The sequence below is a fragment of the Tympanuchus pallidicinctus genome, unplaced genomic scaffold (genome assembly GCF_026119805.1).
Source record: "Tympanuchus pallidicinctus isolate F22 unplaced genomic scaffold, pur_lepc_1.0 scaffold10, whole genome shotgun sequence".
Lineage (NCBI taxonomy): Eukaryota > Metazoa > Chordata > Aves > Galliformes > Phasianidae > Tympanuchus > Tympanuchus pallidicinctus.
The window spans coordinates 23075635-23087112 of record NW_026294619.1 but is presented as its reverse complement, the minus strand read 5'-3'; the positions used below and the strand labels follow the sequence as shown (position 1 = coordinate 23087112).

At 38.5% G+C, this 11478-nt stretch overlaps 1 protein-coding gene across 1 annotated transcript; it reads left to right on the top strand.

The window, feature by feature from the left end:
- The first annotated feature begins 530 nt into the window (after positions 1–530).
- Positions 531–9719, top strand: MRPL39 (mitochondrial ribosomal protein L39). Its single transcript, XM_052667076.1, has 10 exons — positions 531–660; positions 961–1167; positions 2037–2176; positions 2908–3007; positions 4673–4740; positions 5907–6019; positions 7136–7201; positions 7691–7844; positions 8640–8687; positions 9588–9719. The coding sequence occupies exons 1-10, from the start codon at positions 609–611 to the stop codon at positions 9672–9674; spliced, it is 1035 nt and encodes a 344-aa protein (XP_052523036.1). The 5' UTR covers positions 531–608; the 3' UTR covers positions 9675–9719.
- Positions 9720–11478: the final 1759 nt, after the last annotated feature.

Here is an 11478-nt window from a genome sequence, read left to right as displayed (position 1 = left end):
CTGAAATGTAAAATGGGTACAAATCCCGAGTTCTTTCACACATTTAATTTTCCTGAATGGTTTTACTGTACGGGTTGTAGCTAGCTTGTGCTTACTTAAATCTTTTTGAGAGTGGAAGTGGTAGAGGAGTTTGTGACTGCAAATTGGTAATTTGCTGCATGAAGTTGGAGTAATAAACTTGGCTGCTTTTGCACACTGTTGGCCTCTTGCTGTTAGTCAGTCAGTGCAATGAACAATTCATCAGACTTTTCCAGACGAGGGCTGGGCCTCGGCTATTAACCCTGTAAACGCAGCAGCGAGTTGTTTCAATCTGTTCCGCAACATCCTCAACGTGCCGCTTAGGGGGCGGTGTAACCGCCTGCTGTAAGGACGTGCGTGCACGGCGGAGGAGGGCGGAACGCTGCGAACACAGCGCAGACGGACTAAAACGAATCCAGACGGACTAAAACGAATCCAGACGGACTAAAACGAATCCAGACGGCCCACGACTGACGAGGTTTCACGGAGCCGCCTGGCGGCAGATAGTGGAGCGGCGGGGGGAACCGCGCTGCCGCTGCCGTTGTTTCCAGCGGAGCCGGACGGGGAACGCACAGGGACTGAGCTGGAGCATGGCGGCGTGCTGGGCCGCCCGCTGCCTGCGGGGCGGGCGGGAAGGGCGCCGTGAGTGGCGGTGGGACGGGAGCTGGGGCAGGGGAGTCGCGGGGCGGCGGCTCGGCACTTCCTTCGGTCTTTGCTTCCAGCGGCCGGGCCTGCCGAGCGGCGTGGTGACCTGCGGGCTGCGCCGTGCTAGGCGACCCTGCGGGCGTTTGTTGTTGGTGCGTTAGCGGGGAGCGGGTGCTGAGTGCACTGTCGGTGTGTCTGAGGGAAGGCTAGCGGTGCTATGTCCTGTCCCCCTTTCTGCAGAAACCGACGTGTAAAGAGGCTTTGAAATCGCTAATTTTAGGTTGTGTGTTTTACCAGGCTTCAACTCTGTACTCTCTGCTTCTCGACTGACGTCAGATGAAGTTACTCGGATGCGTAATGAACTCTTTACCAAAGAGAAGGAGAGGCAGTTATCTCTTTATCCACGAATTGAGAAAATCGAAGTGAAATACACTGGAAAATCTCACCCTGGCAGCGTGTTTGTAATGAACAAAGCTTTCTCTACACCGTACAATTGTGCCATGCGTAAGTGAATGGACTCTTCAGCGGACTCGTAAACTGCATGAATTATGGAATCATGAGGTTGGAAAAGACCTCTAAGATCACCCAGTCCAACCGTCAGCCTGTCCCCATCACGCCCACTGACCACATCCATCAGTGCCATGTCCAAACAGTTCTTGAACACCTCCAGGGACGGTGACTCCACCATTTCTGTGGGCAGCCTGTGCCACTGCCTCACCACTTTGTGAGAGGAAATTTTTCCGAATACCCAACCTAACCCTCCTTTCAGGTGGTTATAGAGAGCAATAAGGTCTCCTCTGAGCCTCTTCCAGACTCAACAATCCCAGTTCCCTCATCTGCTCCTCATAAGAGTTGAACTCTTTCCTGATGTCACTCATAGGGAAAATTAGTTACCAATGGAAGTGTTTGCCATCCAAACTTGAAACATTAATGCTAGTGGTGTTTTAATGACCTTGGTAAGGGATGTGTATTCAGAATATTTGTATTGAAGTTTACAGCATATTTTTAATGTAAACTCAGTGTTTACATTAAACTAGATGACTACATGTAGGGAAGTTGGACTAGGTGACATTTAAAGGTCCATTTCAGTTCTAAGAATTGTATGATTCTATGTATATATGACTAGGTGACCTTTAAAGGCCCTTTCCAATTCAAGTGATTCTACTATTCATCATGTGGAATATATCTTACTGGTGTGAAAAATATCAGTAGAAATGGAGTTGATTTTTCGTAGGTTCTGTTAATATCTCATCCTTTCAAGTCACTTTAGAGTAGTTAAACTTGCAGTGTGTTGTTAGAAATGCAGAGGTCTGAACTGCTGGCTCTGAGGAATGATGTTAATAACTGTGTAACTTGTTTTTCACTTTCTTTAGATTTAAGCGAATGGCATTGCAAGAAATCTGTTCTAGCTCTTGTGGATGGTGAAGTCTGGGATATGTACAGACCCTTGACCAAGTCTTGCGAAATTCAGTTCCTCACCTTCAAAGATGAAGATCCAGAGGAAGTAAATAAGGTAAGTCTGCATTTTAACTGATTGCAGATGACCTTGATCACAACTATTTTATTCTGTATGCCCATTTTAGTTCCCTGAACTTTGTTGTTGTGAAAGTTATAGGTATTTTTAATGGTTGGCACATCATGGTTATTGTTATTTAGAGCACTGTGTGGGCTGGCTGACATGAAGGCATCCCTTTCGACCTATATTGTATGATTATACAATTTGAGATTTAAATATCTCCAGAGAAACAATTAGCTTGCCTTTTCACAGAATTGCAGAGGTTGGAAGGGACCTCATTGGGTCCAACCCCCCTGCTAGAGCAGGTTCCCTACAATAGATTGCACAGGTAAGTGTTCAGATGGGTCTTAAGTATCTCCATACAAGGAGACTCCACACCTTTCTGGGCAACCTGTTCCAGTGCTCTCTCGCCTTTACTGTAGAGAAGTTAGTACAGAACTTCCTATGTTCAAGTTTTGAGGCTATTACTCCTTGTCCTATCACTACACAACACCGAGGCCTCATCCATTTGCCTCTCAGCTTCCTTTAGGTGTTTATAAACATTTATCGGATCCCCGACTTTTAATTTTGATTCTCTTGACGAATGTTCTGTCACCAAACAGAAGTTTAAATTTTAATGAAAGTAATGTTTGCGTTGGCGTGGAGGTTTGTGCCTAATTCAGCGAAATGTTGGTGTTCTTGGGTGTAAATAGCTGATGTTAATAAACTGTGTTCTGAAATTCTTACAGGCCTATTGGCGTTCCTGTGCCATGATCATGGCGAGTGTGTTAAAGCGGGCGTTCAAAGAGGAGTACTCTGTGAATCTGGTTAAAGCTCCAGAAGTGCCAGGTAGTATAAATGTTTTGTAGTTGATTGTCTTGTCTTTTTCTGCTTAAATGAGTTCTAACAATGTTACAAAAGAAAATCAGAGGCTCCTTTTCCAATGATTGAATGTACTTAGCATTTGTATGTGTTATCTGGAGTTGTTACAGCCTTGTATTCGGTAGGAGGTAATCATACACTTTGCAAAATTTGGTGTTAAAAAGAAACCAATCTACATAAATGTCATAGAGATCCCATAGAATGACTAGTTTCTTATTACTACTTTTTTGTTATTGAGGTGATCCAGAATTTGTATTTGGTTATGTTAAGAAGTTGGGCTTTAAACTGTACTGACTCTACATAACATCTGTGTGGCTGCTCTGTGAAGTAGGTGGACTGGAAAAAAGACAGGAGCTTATCTCCTCTTAAACTGTTTTTCTGTATCAATTGATAAACTAAGGATTAAACCTGAGTTCCTTTGCCATCTACTCAAATTACTTTTCTGAAGTAGTGGTTTTGGTCTATGCTTTGAAGATGTCAGGAGTCTTATTCTGCATGATACTGGCAGAGAGAGGGAGGAGTAGATGAGGGAATCTGTGCTCCTAGATGCTCCACTGGAAAAATAATTATCAAAAGCAAAATGTAATGTACCAAGATTTCTTGAACTTATATTTATCAGGCTGAAAATAATTTCTTCGTTCAAGTACAGAAGATTGATCTGAGTGGTTCCTGGACAAGTGTTGTAGTGCTTCAGATTACATAAAGTTAGTGACTTAAGGGCATGACCTTTTAATTGTGAAGCCATGTGGGGAGTGTGAGCACTTGAATTATTAAAAATTGCCATGTATACATCAAGTTGGAAGATTATTGGTGTTCGAATAGGGTTACTAACAACTTGTGTTCATCTGTAGCCTAACATTCACAAAAGTGAGAAAACACACAATTAAGATTAATTGCATGGACTTGATGATCCTTGTGGGATCCTTCCAACTCGGGATACTCTGTGATTTTGGTAACAAAGCTTACTACACAATTATATATCTGACATATATAAGAACATGTTTGGTTGTTCGGAGTCTTCCTGCAATTGATTCCCTTTTTAACAATTTTGGCATTTGTCTTGATTGCTTGATGTAGAGCAGATATTTGGCATAATCTTGTGTATGCTAACATACATCATTACGGTGTAAATGTAGAAATAATGTGAACTTACTGGGGTCATAAGCTTAATTTTTAAGGTGTCAATAGCTTGATAAGCATTCACAACCTTCTTTTAACCATTTTATTTCAGCTTCTAATGTTGTCTGATTTCTCTATGCAGTGAATTCTCCTTTATAATTGAATAGTGCAAATTTGGTTTATGATGCAGGAAAAAAATACTGTGAAATACTTTCAGAGTGTGGTTTTTTTTTCTTTCATTTTTGGAGATATACTTTTTTTTGTTCTTTAGTGTATATTATGTCGACATCAAATTCAGACATTTGGAATGAGTATTTCACAAGCGGTGATGTGAAAATAGCGGCACCAGATTTAAGCTGCCATTTGAGTGTGTGATCACAGCTGAAAACCTGTATTTTATGATAAACTTTCTTCTATTTTTCTTACTCATTTTGATGTATTTGTAAGAGTATAGTTTGGCAATGAAATGCATATTTCGTTACAGATGTGAATATTTTCTCTTTGAAATTGCAGTGATCTCTGGAGCTTTCTGTTACGATGTAATTTTGGACAGTAGACTGAATGACTGGAAACCAACAAAAGTAAGTGCAATAATTTGCCCAGAATGTTTTGTAGCTTCCATCCTTGTCCAGTGGTTCTTTGGTGGGGGAAGAGGGCAGTGGTGTAGATAGAGTTTTTTGAATTTTCCCCCCTCCCCCTCCCCCCCCCCCCCCCCACACTTTTCATAGGGTGTTTTATTTTACATTGGGAATACGCCTCAGAAACTACATCTCTGCATTTATCATATACTGGCTCTTGGCTGAATAGAGCTCTCAGCACACAAACTGGGTTTCTTTTGGATGTGTTTAAGTGCAGAGCAGTCCTCCAGATACTTACAAGTTTCAGCTTTAATCTGAAATACAATTTCAAAGCAGTTGGCGTGGCTGTTGGGACTTCAATGCCATCAGCTCCACTCCTACATAACCTTGTTTGGTAGTGTAGGTGCCACGGTAGGCTTACAGCATTTGTGTGAGTGGAATCCTCTGACAGTAAAAGTGTCTGTAATTCATGTATTTTCACCTAGTGGTGTACAGCACAATCAGTTTATTGTTGTAGAAGAGCTGTGAACACATTTAGCTGAAACACTTCTTAAAGCTTGTATTTCGTGCCCTTGAGTAAACCTAATCATCTACAAACTTTGGTAGCCAGTGTTGTCACGAGCGTTTGACTTCTCTGTTCTGTTTGCTTGCCAAAATACCAGCAGATATGATCTGCTAACAAAGAAGTGTTAGTACAGTGCAGAATTTTTCTTTGTTATAGCCTTGTAGTTAAAATGACAGTCTGAAATACTTTGTGAATGATGTAATAAATCTGTGTATGCAAAGTTTTGGTGATTAGATTCTAACTTATACAGTGTTTTTTCTTTTGATTCCACCAGAGTGGAGATTGTTTATGATTGGAATTGTGACTCTGGGAAACAGAGTACACAGATAAATCTTGAATGGTGTCAAGATTATATATGAATACATCATATTAGGAAAACCTGTTTAACTCCCAACAAATATATTTTTTCTGACAGAACAATGCCTATTGATATGTTCTTTAGCATTAAGTTGCTAATAATCCGTAAGGATTACAATCTTATAGCAGTAGTTCTATACTTAGGATCTCGTTAGTTGTTTTGTCTAACACTTAGTGTTTCTTGTGCTCTATTCAGTACAGCTATGAAACAGTGGTGACAGATTTCTATGTATCAATTACTTTTTAGGACAATTTCCGTTCTCTTACAAGAGATGCCAGTAAGCTAATTGATAAAGACCTGCCATTTGAAACACTGCACGTTGAAGCAAAAGTAGCACGTGAAATGTTTCAGAATAACAAGTAAGTGTATGAGTTTGCCTTAATTCACTTAAATCCCTCGAATAAGGTGTGACAGGTGAAGTAAGACAGCACATCTTTCACTGCTGTGAAAGCGTGCCAGCTTGCTTCCGTTGTCTTTGTCCCATTAGCTCATTTCATTGTTAGTATTCTCTCCAGAGGGCACCACGTTTGCTGGACGTAGTTTTGTGAGACGTGGGAAGGCTGCGGTCTTCTAAGTTTAATATTGAGCCTCAAGATTTCATACCTTTGAGCTGAAACTCTGGTGATCAGACTTTTTGTTTGCTTGTTGCTTGTTGCTGAAAGGCTTTCATGTTTAAAGAAATGTAGATTTTTCATATCTCAGTATCTTCAAATGAATATTTGATGAAATGCGGTTTGTGAGCTCTACAGGGGGAAAATGGGCAAAATACTCTGGGCTGCGCTACAAAGAAAGCCTGTTTAAAGGATTTCTTTTAGCTGACAGACCGCTTACTGTTAGGGAAAAAATTACCTGGTCCACATCTTTTTGGTGGTTGGAGAAAAGTAGGGAAAATAATAAATAATTTGTCATTTTGTGAATTGAAATTTTGCTCAAAGCTAAAGTTATTGCAAAAACAAATAGTATTTTTAGCTTAATTATACTAATGAGACATACAGATGAGTATCTCTTTGCTAGGTTGGCTTTTAAGCATTTAGAACTGGTGGGAGCTGACTTCTGTTAATGGCACTAGGCATTGTATATGTTCCTAGTATGAGGAGAGACCGCTCTGCTGTCTTGTGGATGAGCAGCTGTTGCATATGACCACGTGTTGCATGTGACCTGATTGTGTGACCTGATAGTGTCTGCTGGTCTGTCAAGGCTGACAAGTTTGACATGGTCTTATGTCTTGAAAACCTTTCATGTAAAGTAGTAGATTCATTTTATCTTTCTGAATAAAATTTTTAGAGAGCATGGATCTCTGAAGACATACATATGCTTTATGAACAGTACATGCCAGTACACATTGGCATGTGAAGTTAAAGGTTTAAACCTTGTTTAAAGCTCTCATAAATACAACCATGATAAAAGAAAAATGGTCCTTGAACAAATCTTTTCAGAACTCAGTGTTAAAGGTAAGAATTTTTTTTCTTGTTCAGGTATAAAATGGAGATAATAGACCAGAAAGCTTCTCAGAACAAGGAAGGAATTGTAGTACTACATAGGTGAGTAAAACTAAATTCTTTCTGTAATATTTCACTGAAAGATTTAATTATATTGCAAGTAATATCTGCAAGTAAGAAAAATAAATTACTTATAGATTTTAATTTAAAAATCACTCTTACTTGCTGTTTGTATTCTATCAAGGTTTTTTTATTACATCCTTCCTTCCACTCTCTGGTTTGAATGACAAATTTAACTCACTGAGTTAGAGGCAGCATGGCTTCAAAAATTTAATATCTTTTGGACTTGAGGTATAAATTCTCTAAAGTCATTTTAGGAAACTGGGTGACCTGTAGTTTTGCTGCAGGAAACCTAGAAATACTAAACTGGGAATGTGCTTAGATTTGGTTTGGGATTTGTGTGGATTTTCTTTCATCGTCTTTGATGTGTTCTATAGATAGGATTTTGCTAATCACAACCAAGTAGGATTGTAATTCTATTTGATTATTTTTAGTCACAACGGATTTTCTTTCCCCTTTGGTTTCCATCAGAGTTGGTGACTTTGTCGATGTTAGTGGAGGACCTCACATTCCAAGGACAAGTTTCTGTTTCCAGTATGAGATAACAGCAGCTCACAATCTTCAGACTAGTCAATCTGAATTGATAAGGAGGTTCCAGGGCGTGTCCCTGCCAATCCATTTGAGGGTAACTACATTTTTTTCTGCATTTTTTTCCTTCATTTTCTGCATTTTTGCTTCTCTTTTTAAAGTTAGGGCATTTGGTGTATTTTCTGATCTTTATTTTATACTGGTGATAATTCAGAGGCAAGAGGAGTTTGAGTAGCAGAAAGTGATGGCTCAGGATGATGATAATGTGGGTGTTAGAGGTTAAGTTCCTTGGAACTCTTGTGAATGTGGAATCAGAATTGGAAAAGTTGACAAAAGCATACTCTTAATGTTCTCTCTCAGTATTCCAAGTGTGGTTTCATTTGTGCAATTGCTGCATGGCTATTTCATTAGCCTTGCCTTAGTGAATTGTTTATTGTTGTGAGCTCACAATCTTCATTCAGATCGAGGAAAGAGCAGAACTTTGAATTGCACTCATGATGAAGGGTACTACATCTAAGTCTTTCATTTATAAGTGAGTAAATTTTGAAACAGCAAATACTAGCACTAATATGTTTTAAGGAAGGGCTCTGCAAAAGTATAGCTAGAGACAGGAGTCCTTCTTCCCCCTCCTTTTGACTTGTGTTATATTGGCCTGTGATCTAGAACATGTGCTATTGTCTCCACTGGGGAAGTTTGTAAGAGACAGCTGATATTTTTAAGTCCTCTTTAATCAGAGGAATATGGGCAAATTGGACACTAAAGTAATAAGCAGTAATGTGTGAATTAGGGTCTGAGATGTTTTTATGCCATAATTTCTATATACTTGTCAGGATCTAATCTATAGTAAGATTCTTTTTCTACCTCTGGTAACATTTAATAACATTTAATACAGGCTCATCACATTGTGTGGCACAAACTGCTGGAAAGATCAAAGAGACTGGTAAGTCTCAGTGGTTAAATTCATGTATGATAATACACTGTGATATTTGAATGATTAGAGATGAGTAATATTGTCAGGAATATATCTTTAAGAATGGAAATGTTAATGGGTGAAGAAAAATTGAATGCACATGAAATCTAACTGCTTTGTAGTAGAGAATGTGCTGGTATTGTTTTTGAAATTTGGCTATTAAAATGCATTGTACCATTCAGAGAAACAAAAACAAAAAAAACCCAAAACATTATTTGATCAGTATCTTTTTTTTTTTACTTTTCCAAAAAACTGGAGCAAAATATATTGGATTTTCATGACTCAAACTGTCTGCAATTGAGAATCTCAGATGTTTTTTTTAACAGTCTCTCTAAGCTATTTTTAATTATCACTTGAGACTGCATCAGTATTTTTCAAATATGAGGAAGTTTAAAAGTTGAAATTGGCTTATCCAAGAAAAGTTTTACAATGACTGAATAAAGGCAAGTTTTTAGGATAAATGGATCAACAAAATCTAAGTTTGCATGTAACCGGAGACTGACTTTCAGAGCATGGTTAAACCTAGGAAATCGTAAGAATTAAATAGCAGAAGTTTTTGAATCTTCAGAACGATTGTTTTATTTCATAGCAAAAAAAAAAGCCCAAAAACCCAACAAAACAAACAACCAAACAAATGTCTACCTACTGAAATTTGTTAGCCAAGAAGGTGCTCAAAACCTAACCCATGAATTTTTTTTAATGAAATTAGTTTGAAGATGCTTCTTTTTCAGATTGTTTAATTTTGGAGACAGCATGTGCTTGTGTATGCTGTATGTCCTTTCTCTTTAGACTGACAGTGTGAGGGGAGGATTTTCAGGATCCAAACTTAGATCATGTTTAAAAAGCAATGACAAAGTTATGTTTCTGCAGGTCACCGAGGAAAAAAGTGTGAAAGCAGCAGCAGAAAGTCATGAGGCAAAAGATGAAACTGAAGAAGGAAAACCTCTATCAGTGTAACTTAACCTCTTAATGTACATAATAAAATAGTGTGGATTTTATATATTTTTCTTTGTTTGCTTGGCTTATTTGTGCCACGTGTAAAAATGTTTTGGTTTAATTCGTTTGAGTTCTGTAGAGCTGAATCATGGACAGATGATTTAGGGAGCCAGTATTTCACATTGCACTCTACTTGAATTTCAGTTTTGTGCTACTGTTAGGCATTAATTTTACCTTTAAAAAAAAAAAAAGTTTCACTTGTGACAACTTACCTTGCAAATTACCTTTGTCCTTATCTCAGGAACAATTTTATGGATCCAGATGTTGTCCTCTTTGATTTTTGCAGTTTGGCCATCCTCTTCAATGTGGTACAATGTCAGGACCCCCTTGTTTAGTCTTACATGAAGAGAGAATGTATAACTCCTGACATGGTGTCTTTCTTGCTGGAGATTCCTGATGAAATTCCACTGACTTCTTTGCCTACTACATTAGAAAGTTGAGACAAATGTCTTGAAAACAAACAAAAAAATCTGCAAAAAAAAACCTCCCAGAAGTCGATAAAGGCTTATAAAAGATTCTTACTTTCTAATTTTGATTTTCTGTCAGAACTGGAATTAGATTATCTTTTGTCTTTACTGTTCAAAAGACTCCCCATTCAACGTCTCACTGAATAATTAACGTTGCTTTACCAGTACAAGAATAGCAGAATGTAAATGCTGAAAAGTTCTTTGTGGTTATTAATTGTCATCTGTACAAGAGCAGTTAATATCACTTCTAAAGATCATTTTCCAGAACAGTACCAGCAATGTAGTATATTACTTCCATCCCCAGTGTAGTGAGATTTATTATGCATTTTCATTCTTTGATATTTAAATAAGGTGGCTTCAATTAAATGTCTCAAGCGGTTTTTGTTGGATGATAGTTTCTGACATTTTGTATGTTCATCTGTAGCTCATTAGAGCTTTCTCTCATTAAACCAAAAGAGATTTTATTACTATTTGAAGTGTAAATATTTTCACTGAATTTCATCCCACTTATTCCACTGTTAACTGCATCTCTTGCCCAGCAATCAGTTGGTACACGGTTTTGCGTAACAGCGTAACAGTAAAACACATTTAAGTAAGGCAGTCTTACCTAATGACTAATGAAACTGCAGTAACTAATAAGTAAACAAATGCTAAATGTGACAGAAGGTAGAAGAAAGGATGAATGGTGGGTGGATAGTAATAGGACAGGGGGGAATGTTTTAAACTGAGATAGGGGAGGTTTTGGTTAGAAATTAGGAGGAAGTTTTTCACACACAGGGTGGTGATGCAGTAGAACAGGTTGCCCAAGGAGGCTGTGGATGCCCCATCCCTGGATGTGGCTCTGGGCAGCCTGGTCTGGTGGTTTGTGACCCTGCACATCGCAGGGGGTTGAAACTGGATGATCACTGTGGTTCTTATCAACCCAGGCCATTCTGTGATGAAAGTAGCTTCTCTTGAAATTGCAGAACTGTAAGAAATGTGTTAAAATATCATTGTTCCTTTGCATTTCTGTGCCCAGGGCCATTTTTAGTCGGGTTACTGTGAGATAAAAGTTTGTGTATATGCTAACAGGCTATGGCCTCTGATACTGTTTCCTGCCAACTGTGGCACATCTTTGATGTATAGTCCCCATTCTCAAATTATTTAAAAAAACCTTTTTCTTGCTTCTCCCCACTATCCTTAGTATTGCCAATGATTCTTTACCATGTTATTTGCTTTTTTTTTTTTTTTTTGATGACATTCTTATATAAGGTTTACTTCAAGTGTGCATATCCACATTCTATCTATTTTCTTAACAC